The sequence below is a fragment of the Periplaneta americana genome, chromosome 2 (assembly GCF_040183065.1).
Source record: "Periplaneta americana isolate PAMFEO1 chromosome 2, P.americana_PAMFEO1_priV1, whole genome shotgun sequence".
Classification (NCBI taxonomy): Eukaryota; Metazoa; Arthropoda; class Insecta; order Blattodea; family Blattidae; genus Periplaneta; species Periplaneta americana.
Window position 1 is genome coordinate 12,375,728 of NC_091118.1, and position 11,826 is coordinate 12,387,553.

General features: G+C 34.9%; 1 protein-coding gene across 2 annotated transcripts in view; it reads left to right on the forward strand.

The window, feature by feature from the left end:
• The window catches only part of LOC138713363 (uncharacterized), a 48,258-nt gene that overhangs the window by 28,315 nt on the left and 8,117 nt on the right, over positions 1–11,826 (forward strand). For both annotated transcript variants that reach the window (XM_069845400.1, XM_069845411.1), the window contains exon 7: positions 2,455–2,706. In XM_069845400.1, the coding sequence (XP_069701501.1) occupies positions 2,455–2,706 (252 nt within the window). The remainder of the gene's footprint in view (positions 1–2,454; positions 2,707–11,826) is intronic.

The following is an 11,826-nucleotide window of genomic DNA, read 5'->3' on the forward strand; positions in this document are numbered from 1 at the left end:
ATGAACGCGTTGCAATCTTTGGGCTAAGTTAGAATTTAAATCTGTTAGTAGAATGTCGCAATAGTCAAAATGTGGCAGCACCAATGTTTGTATGAGAATTATTTTTAATTGAAAGGATAGAAAATTTTTCAGGCGATTTAATGAATGAAGGATGGAGAAGACTGTCTTGCATGTGTGTGTGACTTGGACATTCCACTTGACGCCCTCGTCCTTGTACACACCTAGATATTTAACAGAGGGACTGAATGGGATTATGGTTTCATTCAGTTTTATAGAATTTATAATAGATTTTGAAAGGCGTAAGAATTGTCGTTGCCTGATTAGAATTGGCTGCGATTTATTTGGATTTAAAGTTAAGTCGAATTTTGTAGACTATGCCTGTTGAGTTCAAGTAACTGTTCAATTTGGTCTATTGTGTCATTTAGAGTTTCAGGTCGCATATGTGCATATAAAACGGCATCATCAGCATAGAGCATGTATTAACTGCTATCAGTTAAACATTTCCCTAACGAAATTATTCTGTCAGTTTCACTATCTATTACATTAGCACTAGAAAAATATTGTTCTTTGTTAAGTGTTCGCGTAGGCTTCCGCGGCTGGTGTACATGGTGTGTGGATAAGCTTCAGGGCTTCCACCGCGTTGTCTTGGTGTTATTGGCTGACGTTTCGACTGCTGTGTTGTGGCTATCTTCAGAGCAGTTGTTCTCCTTCTGGCATCTGATTGATTACGAGAAAACAGGTCTCCACATGTATGCGGCGCCCCCCCCCTTCATCCGGACATCGGGCACGGTATCAAGGTCACTCTTTCGGACCTTATGAGGGCCAGTATTTAATATGAATACTCCCCTTCATACATACCTCAACTGGATTGGACAATCTAGGACTAATCAGATGCCAGAAGGAGAACCTACGACCTATCACAGCAAGTACTCCCCCCATCGAGACTACTATATATATATATATATATATATATATATATATATATATATATATATATATATATATATATATACGAGCTGGCAGACTATTTCCTTATCCAACAACTGCTCCGAAGATGACCACAACACAGCGGTCGAAACATCAGCCAATAACACCAAGACAACGCGGTAGGATCCCTGAAGCTTATCCACACACCATTGTTCTTTGTTATTTTTAACGTTCTCAACACATTTCTTCCACTTGTCTTTTCTATATTCTGCGAGAAGACAGCGACACAATCGTTCCTTTTCGTTAAGTAGGAATCCAATTTGTTACAAAAATGCAATTGAAAAGACTGGAGACAACTGACTAAACATTTTAGCCTGTTCCTTTAGGTAAATGAAACCAATGAAAACAATAAATGCTTATTTTTAAAGCGTGGTTGGTTTTGAAGATAAATAATGTTAATGTACGTGCTACTTGATGGACCGTGAGCAGTCAGACATAAACTTAACAAGTGATGATATCTTGTTGCAACATAAAGTAGAATCTATTTAGATGATTTCATACACTGCAACTACCCACTTATCTCTTCAAGAAAAACAAGTTTATCGCTGATCGCTTTTCTATTTCTAAAACATATTTTGTGCGAGATCGTGCGTATTTGCTTGGTTTCTGCACAAAACCAATCTGCGGAAAGTCTAAAATTCCACATTCAGTATTCCCAACCTAACACACACAACAATTTCTCTCTTCTTACTGCTTAAGTGACATATTGATTTTACTGCTTTAGGCTTTTAACATATTATTTTTAGAGACGTTCAATATAGTATTAATTATAAATAAGGAAACTTACCACTGCAATTTCACCTAAATTGCACTCTTAATTATTGTTTTTAAATATTTGCAAAAATTAAGTAAACTCTACAACTCCACTAAAGTTACTGCATTCGTGATGCAAGTAACATTAAGAAAGCCGTGAAAGAATCAACAAGATTCCATAGAGTGGGGGAAAAAAAAAGACAGACATATATCACGGCCTGCTGGAGTATAGTAAACACAGAAAACATTTTCTAGGAACAATGTTGAAGATAGATATTTTTGTTTTGCAAATTTGCCGTCATTGAACAGAAACCAAGATGGAAATTTCATTGCAACTAATTAGAATTTCCTCTTTCAGGTATGTAATAAACGATCTTCGCACAAAATAATGTACGACACACGAGCGGTATGTTTTCTTTCAATTCTCGGAAATTAAAAAAGCTCAACTACGCTTCGCTTTTTCAAACTTTTCCTCGAACATGAAAACTTCAACATACCGCTCTTGTAATGCATATTACTATTCCCACACTATACTAGTAGTATAAAACAAAGCTCAATTATGAAGTCTTACATTTGTTATATTGCGGTGATTCAAACATCTTAAAAATCTGCAAACAATACTCTTCAACATGCTTTTTCCTTATTAGAATCTGGCTACTACTTTTTGAGATTTCCATGAGGACGCAACCTCAGCAATGTTGTGTGTGCTGACAGGTGATTCGAGGCATCACACACATCGACAACAAGGATGACTTCTTTGCTGGCCTGGTGCGCGTTCAGAAGCAGCTCGGCAAGAGCAAGGCGAGTGTGAAGCTGACAGACAACGGCATGGTGTCCATCAACGATGAGCTGCACCTGCACCCCATGCGCTTCTGGGAGATTGAGAAGGTGCAGCGCCAGGTCATACTGGATGCCACCAAGAACCTGAACCAAGGAGCCTGGACCCAGGAGCAGTTCGACCTCGAGGTATCTTTATTGTTCACTCATTTTGAATGAAAACATAAAAACATTATTATTATTATTATTACTAGCCGTACCCGTGCACTCCGCTGCACCTGTTAGAAATAAATATAAAGTAATTACATAATTAAAATAGGACGTGTGATCCAGGGAACATTCGTGTTTGATAGAAGGATAAATCGTTTAATATGTTACTTAATTTAAATCGCATCCAAATAATTAAAATGCGATCATTTTGGTCCAGAGACACTCATTTGGTGCAATTACAATTCCTTTAACATGTTTCTTAATTTTTATTACATTCAACCATAGTTTAATGAAGATTGACATCATTTAGATTTAATGTGTATATTTTATTTTACTTGTTATAGGTTTCCATTGAATTATGGTAATAACTTAATTTTAACCCTTGTTTTCTACGTATTGAGTAAATGGCGCTTGGCCCACTATGGTTCTGAACCCTTCAAATAACTTAAATTATTATATTATATTATATTATATTATATTATATTATATCATATTATATTATATCATATCATATCATATCATATCATATATCATATCATATCATATCATATATCATATCATATCAGAAGTTACTGTAATAACATCATAGCATTATGTCCATCTAGAGAAACTACACTTTCCAATGGTGAAATAATAATTAATTATACAAATCGGTTAATTTAGCTTCCGATATTACTTCATACAAACACAGAAACGCAAATCAAGATTTCAGGTATAACTCCCTGTAAAGTTGATTTGAATAATTTCGAGGGAAAAATTGTTCCAGAGCCGGGTATCGAACCCGGGACCTTTGGTTTAACGTACCAACGCTCTACCATTGAGCTACCCGGGAACTCTAACCGACACCAATCCAATTTTTCCCTCTATATCCACAGACTTCAAAGTGGGCTGACAACCGTCAAGCAACCAACTTCGTGTGCACACTAACTCCGTGTGACTTAAATTGTGGTAGAGCGTTGGTACATTAAACCAAAGGTCCCGGGTTCGATACCCGGCTCCGGAACAATTTTTCCCTCGAAATTATTCAAATCAACTTTACAGGGAGTTATACCTGAAATCTTGATTTGCATAATACATGTCACTGTTCGTTAACAGAAAACCACAATTTAAGTCACACGGAGTTAGTGTGCACTCGAAGTTGGTTGCTTGACGGTTGTCAGCCCACTTTGAGGTCTGTGGATATAGAGGGAAAAATTGGATCGGTGTTGGTTAGAGTTCCCGGGTAGCTCAGTGGTAGAGCGTTGGTACGTTAAATCAAAGGTCCCGGGTTCGATACCCGGCTCCGGAACAATTTTTCCCTCAATTATTCAAACACAAAAACATTCTCTGTAGGCTATCTTTCATAGCTTTCGATTGTTGCTGTCCAAGGCCCCTTATAGACAAAGTCATTTGTTTTTTAATTCATTACACGGCCTTAGATGGCAGTTATTTTAATTTTAAAACTCATTTATCTCATTAAATATCAGTCCTATCAAAATTTTTCAAGGAATAAAACGTATCGCAAATTATTTTTAAAGAAACTTTTGTTATGTACCATTTTTCACAAAAATCAATAATAAGCGAGATATTTCGATTTATTTAATTCAGGCCCCCTTATAACCCCCCTTTTAAATAATGTATTTTGAATGCCATATAGCCTAAAATCTAAGTTACAACGAACTTAATTTATATTCCAATTTTCATCGAAATCCGTTCAGCCATTATCGCGTGAAAAGGTAACAAACATACAGACAGACAGACAGACATACAAACAAAAATTTCAAAAAAGCGATTTTCGGTTTCAGGGTGGTTAATTACATATGTTAGGACCAATTATTTTTGGAAAATCGAAAATTACCAGAAAAATTTCGGCTACAGATTTAGTATTAGTATAGATTATTATTATTATTATTATTATTATTATTATTATTATTATTATTATTATTATTATTGTTATTATTATTATTATTATTATTATTATTATTATTATTATCATTATATTAATCTTTGACACAAAGAAATAATAAATAATAATCGTCCCTTTTCACCCCATTTTACAGTACATTTTGCTATGTTTTTAATTTTAATTTACTTTTTACATTTTTGTACTCCAATATTTTTCAAATATATTGTCATGGTCAGCCACTGAAGCACAGATTTTGAGGTGTTCCGAATCCATTTCTTGGTTTGAGTTGCACAATGGGCAGTTAGGGGACTGATATATTCCAATTCTATGCAGGTGTTTGGCCAAACAGTCATGGCCTGTTGCCAATCTAAATGCAGCTACAGACGATTTTCGTGGTAAATCGGGAATCAACTGTGGATTTTGATGCAGAGAGTTCCATTTTTTCCCTTGAGATTGTGTTATCAGATTTTGTTTGTTGAATTCTGAGTATGTAGATTTAATAAATCTTTTCGTGGAGTTGTTAAATGGCAAGTTGTAGCTGATTTAATTGAACACCATATTAACGTTTTGGTGACTACTTCATCCACATACAATCTCCAGAATGTCTGGAGGACTACACCTGCTGTTGGTCGATGGGTCTACTAGACCTGGTTGGAAGATCTCGTTGATCAAATGTCGTTGTTGTCAAACGCCTGGCATTAGACAACAACAACTTTTTACATTTTGGATTTTTGCAACTAAGGCCGGGTGCACACAGACTGAGACGCGACACAGCATGGCGCAATGCGATGTTTTGCTTTACAACTCCTCGCGACAGCTTAAAACGGTCTGCTCGCAACAACTGATTTGCTGGCTGTGTGGATTTTGAAAACTGGCCTAGGCAAGAAAATTAGGAAATGGCGTCAATGAAGGAGGACTGTCTATAGGCCTATGAAAAATTGTATTGTGTTTGGTTATTATTTCCTAAGGAACGTACGCATAAAAATCTATACAATAGGGATAGCCTGAACTAGCACCAACAGATAGCGCGTGTGTACTTTGAGGGATGCGGTTTGCGTGTGCATTTGTTTTCTGGTATATAAGCATTGAGGATTGACGTAGTGTATTAGTGCATTAAATACTCTTAAAAATGACTCAAAATGCGAAACTTTTGTTATGTTCCTATATGTAAAAACCAGGGAAAGCCTTTTGCCCGAAATATTCTGAATATATGCTTTAAACCTTAAAAATTTAACTAATTAAATTGCGCCTCGAAAGTGCTAGCTACTAAACAAAAAGAACTGCTTCAAGTAATGAATTGCTGGCTACAGTTTCATTTTGGAAGAGGGGGGAAAAAAAAATTAATAAAACCATATGAAGAGTTTGCGGGAAAAACGATGAATGTCACATTTCTGTTAAGGATTAGATAATGATCTAATTGAGTCTATAACTGCAAGATGTAGTGCTGTTTCTATAGAAAATAAAGGAAAGGATTACTGTATTCGTGGTGATAATTCTCCTTTTTACCATTTTTCATAAGAACAACATTAAATTTCGCAGTGATCCATTGAATTAGATAATGACATCAACCTTAAGAAAACTGTGACATTCATCGTTATTCCCGCGAACTCTTCATATGCAACCTCGACAGCGAGCTATGTTGGCTTAGATTATATTCAGTACTTCTAGAAGTCTCCGTAGTTTACGCCTGCAGTAAACTCTTGATTAACTGGGATGTTTATTATCCAGGACGATCCATAGCGAAATCCATTTCGTGAATAATGTTTTTAATGTACTGTACCCTAATTATTAAAACCATGTTTTTACTTGAAAATCATCCTACATAGTATTCAAAACTGCATGTCCTTAACCTACAAAACACAAGAATAATCGTCATACTACTACGATCATATTATATCATCTTATCAAACATTGCATTTGATCTTTCTGCAGCTACTTGCTTACTTACAAATGGCTTTTAAGGAACCCAGAGGTTCATTGCCGCCCTCACTTAAGCCCGCCATTGGTCCCTACCCTGAGCAAGATTAATCCAGTCTCTACCATCATATCCCACCTCCCTCAAATCCATTTTAATATTATCTTCCCATCTACGTCTCGGCCTCTTCAAAGGTCTTTTTCCCTCTGGCCTCTCAACTAGAGAAAAAAATACGAGGAATTCAATCTCGATAGTCCCTTCCCTATAAAAAAACACATTGGTAGCTGCATATCCTGTTTTTAGCGTACAGTATTTATAATACTAATGATTAAAAAGGTAAATTCACCTTCGAAAAAGTTCCTATTTCTTTATTTATTAATTTTTTTTATTCCTGCACCTCTTTCTCAAAGTTCTCGTTTAGCTTAATGAATATTCAATTTACTCGTATCTATATTCTGCATACTGCAGATTTCCCCATCCATCTCTTAAGGGGAATCGCTTAGTATTATGCAAGTTTACGCCGTTATTTATTGTAAATTAAATTAAATTATGAGGTAAGAAAATATTGAATTATATTAAATTACTAGCTGAGAGCACCCGGCGTTGCCCGAGTTGTTTTTTTTGCTTCTTTTTTTTTTTTTAATTAAACTGGTTGTTAGACTTTTCGGTCGTACCAAAGAATCAATATATATATATATATATATATATATATATATATATATATCATTTAATTTATATTGGAAGATTTTTTACCCCTTGACTGCTGCATGCCTATTGTTTTTAATATGACTTGAGAAGCTATATCTCACAAATTCAGAACATATTAGGCCTACATTAATTCTTATTTCATACACAGAATACACATACATTATAAACTCGCAATAAGTCATTTTTTAACATAGAGACTAATATTCTGAGAAACCTATACCAGTTTTTTTTTTTTTTTTTTTTTTTTTTTTTAGAAATTAAGAGATTATTTCCACAACGCATAACATACTACATTGGCAACGTGATTAAACAGTTAGAATTTCGCAGTAACACATTTTCGCACATGAACAACAATATTTTGAGAGACGTATGATATTATTTTTATTTTTACTATCTGACCTGACAGTGTTATTTTCAGTCAGCTTACGCACATTCACATACTACATTAGCAATATGACAAAAGTATCATTGGGTTTCTTTTTGATGTGTGTAATAGTAATATGCGTTACAAGAGCGGTATGTTGATGTTTTCATGTTCGAGGAAAAGATTGAAAAAGCGAAACGTAGTTGAGCTTTTTTAATTTCCAAGAACATGAAAACAAACATACCGCTCGTGTATCGTACATTATTTTGTGCGAAGATCGTTTATTACATACCTGAAAGAGGAATTTCTAATTAGTTGCAATGAAATCTCCATCTTGGTTTCTGTTTAATGACGGCAACTTTAGAAAACTAAAATATCTATACTCCAGCAGGCCGTGATATACGTCTGTCTTTTTTTTCCCCCAATCTATAAATGCGAACTTAAAACAAACGGTAAGGTTATGTAATGATTTATTTTTCATTTTAATATTTTAACAATATTATTTATATAACATATTGCAGTAATAACATCGGCATCTGAAATCTCGTTGATTTTTTCACGGCTTCCTTAATGTTACTTGTATCAGGAATGCAATAAGTTTCGTGGAGTAGTAGAATTTACTTAATTTTTGCAAATATTTAAAAACAATAATTAACAGTGCAATTTAGGTGAAATTGCAGTGGTAAGTTTCCAATTTATAATTATTACTATGTTAAACGTTTCTAAAAATAATATGTTAAAAGCCTAAAGCAGTAAAATGAATGTCGCGCTTAAGCGGTAAGAAGAGGGAAATTGTTATGTGTGTTACGTTGGGAATACTGAATGTGGTATTTCACACTTACTGCGTATTGGTTCTGTGCGGAAAACAAGCAAATACGCATGTTCTCGCACAAAATATTTTTTTTTCCTACTTCTTTGTATAAAATATAGTTGAGAATGTGAAAAACACGGAGTTTTTAAGTTAATGTCTGCAACTTTGAGCGACTGTCCTTGAGCTTAATTTTAATATGACCATTACAAATGCTAGTTGCAAGGAAATTGCTGTTACTTAAAATGGAAACGCATGTTAGTTGGTATCATAAGAATGTGTGGATAAAAACATCTTTCGTTTTGCCAGTTAATATGTCACTTCTATTACTACATTCTGAATGAGTTTTTTCACACCAATTCTTGTTCCATTGCATAATTTTGGTGGGTGAATATTTCATAATAATACTATTGGTGATTCAATATAAAGCATTAAATTATATGGCAGCAATCCTTGTGGTTTCAAAGAATTCAAGAATTCAGTTGGATAAAACACAGTCTGCATGAATTATCTAGTTTTAGCCTTCATGATGTGTATCAACAATGTTATTTAATTTCGTGTTACAATTTCCATGGCCTCGTGAAAGTCGATGTTGAATACAACAGACAATAATAAAGAACAATTGACTGCAGAAAATTGCATTTTTATATTATACATGAATGTTTGATTGTATATAATTTTATTTTTAATTTTTTATTAATTTAACGTCAATTTGCAGAATTTTAATGTAGCCTATGTTCTTCTCCTGGTTATGAAGGTTAAATGTGCAAACTTTGGCAAATATCGGTCAAAGTGTGTAGAGTGTATAGGGTACATACACATATACATACATACACAGCCACATTGACTTTTATATATAAAATACTAGGTTATACGAAATAAGTATAAATATAATTTTGATACACACAGAAAACCTGCAAGCGGGAGAACATAATCATCTGTAGCATATAACATAATAATATAGCCCTACAACATGTGCTGCATGGAACACTCCTGCCATCTAACAGTAGAGCTTTGCATAAGATATCCCTATTGAAAGCATCTTAAAATTAAATACTAAGAATGTAGTGCACAAACGTCATTTTGTATGTTTATGAGTACTTCACGACTCACAATAAAGACAAATAATATATGAAATCAATAATGAGTGATAGTATAGAAGAGAAAAGTAGGCCTACTACAAATTATTATTATCAATTATTCACCTGGTGCTTTAAATCTCATTTGCAATTTCTCACATATTTTTAGAAACCACATTATTGTCGTGATATTGCTTCAAAGATTTTACAGAACGTATCTTTCCTGTACTAAAACAATTAATTTATCTGCATCGAGCTCCATTATGAATAATGTGCACTACACGGTAGCTCAGTTCGTAGAGCAGCTGGCTACGGACTGGAAGGTCCGGGGTTCGATCCCAGGTGATTACAGGATTTTTTCTCGATGCCAAACTTTCAGAACGGCCCCCGAGATTCACTCAGCCTCCTATAAAATTGAGTACCGGGTCTTTCCCGGAGGTTGGCGGTCAGAGTGTGGTGCCGACCACACCACCTCATTCTAGTGCCGAGGTCATGGAAAGCATGGGGTTCTACCTCCATGCCCCCCAAGTGCCTTCATGGCATGTTATGGGGATACCTTTACCTTTTTTTTTTACACAATAGTATAGTATTTGTAGATAGTCAAAGCACGCAATCATAGCCACTACTAACGCATGCACAGTACACTCCAGCTATCAGACAGTCTCCTCGCAACGAACTTCAAGCAGTCATTCGATGTTGTCTCCTCGTGTCTGTCGCACCGCGTCTGATTCTGTGTTCACCCCATCATAAGAAATCAATGGAAGACAAGTACCATCAGACAAAATGTCGCGTCACGCCTCATCTGATTCTGTGTGCACCCGGCCTAAGTGTTCTTGCCTGTAGGCTTTGCATAGTGTTTGTATTTGGGTCATTTGCAAAATTTGTATTACAGTGAACAATTGAGAACGTCAAAATTAAAGTACTATTTAGTGCATATTCTGCATGTATTAATATGTTGTTGTTGTTTTCTAATGCCAGGCGTTTGACAATAAAGTCATTTGACCTCTTGCACTCCAATATTTTTCAAAGATTATTATCATGGTCAGCCACTGAAGCACAGATTTTGAGGTGTTCCGAATCCATTTCTTGGTTTGAGTTGCACAATGGGCAGTTAGGGGACTGATATATTCCAATTCTATGCAGGTGTTTGGCCAAACAATCATGGCCTGTTGCCAATCTAAATGCAGCTACAGACGATTTGCGTGGTAAATCGGGAATTAACTGTGGATTTTGATGTAGAGAGTTCCATTTTTTCCCTTGGGATTGTGTTATCAGATTTTGTTTGTTGAAGTCTAAGTATGTAGATTTAATGAATCTCTTCACAGAGTAATACATAGATTTAGTAACAGGTCTGTAAGTAGCAGTGCTGCCCTTCTTTGCTAAAGCATCCGCATTCTCGTTTCCCAGGATTCCACAATGGGATGGTATCCATTGGAATACAATTCTTTTATTGAGTGATATTAATTGAGAGAGCATTTTAGTTATTTCTGCTGTTTGAGATGAAGGTGTGTGTTTAGAGGCTATTGATAGAATAGCTGCTTTGGAGTCTGACAATATAACTGCATTTCTAAATTTATTGATGTGGCATAGAAGATTCCTGAGACTTTCACTTATTGCAATGATTTCACCATCAAAACTTGTTGTTCCATATCCAAGAGATCTATAAAGTGAGAAGAGACAGCACGTAACACCTGCACCGGCACCTTGTTCTCTGGAGATCAAGGATCCGTCGGTGTATAAATGAAGCCAGTTTTGTGGAGGGTAGCTAATATTAATTGTCTCTAAAGACAATTGTTTCAGTATTTCAGTGTTTACTTCTGATTTCAGTATTTCTTCTGTTAAATTTAGATTATATTCTATATTTAATAGAGTTAAAGGGTTTGGTTTAATTTGTAAGTTTTCTTTTAAATTCGGGATATTGATTTTCTGTTTTAATTCTTGAACCATGGATATGAAACTTTTTTGAGTTTTCAATCTACGGAGAGGACTGTATGAATGCCAATTGTTTCCTGGTAATCTGATAAGTTTTTCATATTGAATCAGTGCTTTTTCTTCCATTGTCATATATTATTATAGTGCAATTGCTCTGCCATAGTAATCAGCTACTGTACACTCACCTTGCTTTATAGCATTCTCTACAAGTATCAATGAATTTTTGATGGCACGACTAAATATCAGGTGTGTTATAGGACAAGATAATGAATCTTTTATAGAAATATAATTCCTTTATATTTTATATAAAATATTCTTTAAACAATGCATGGGTCCTAGAAGAGTAACAGAACTAACTTCAGATAAAAAATGAACAAATATTTTAAATATCTTAATATCAGATCTGTT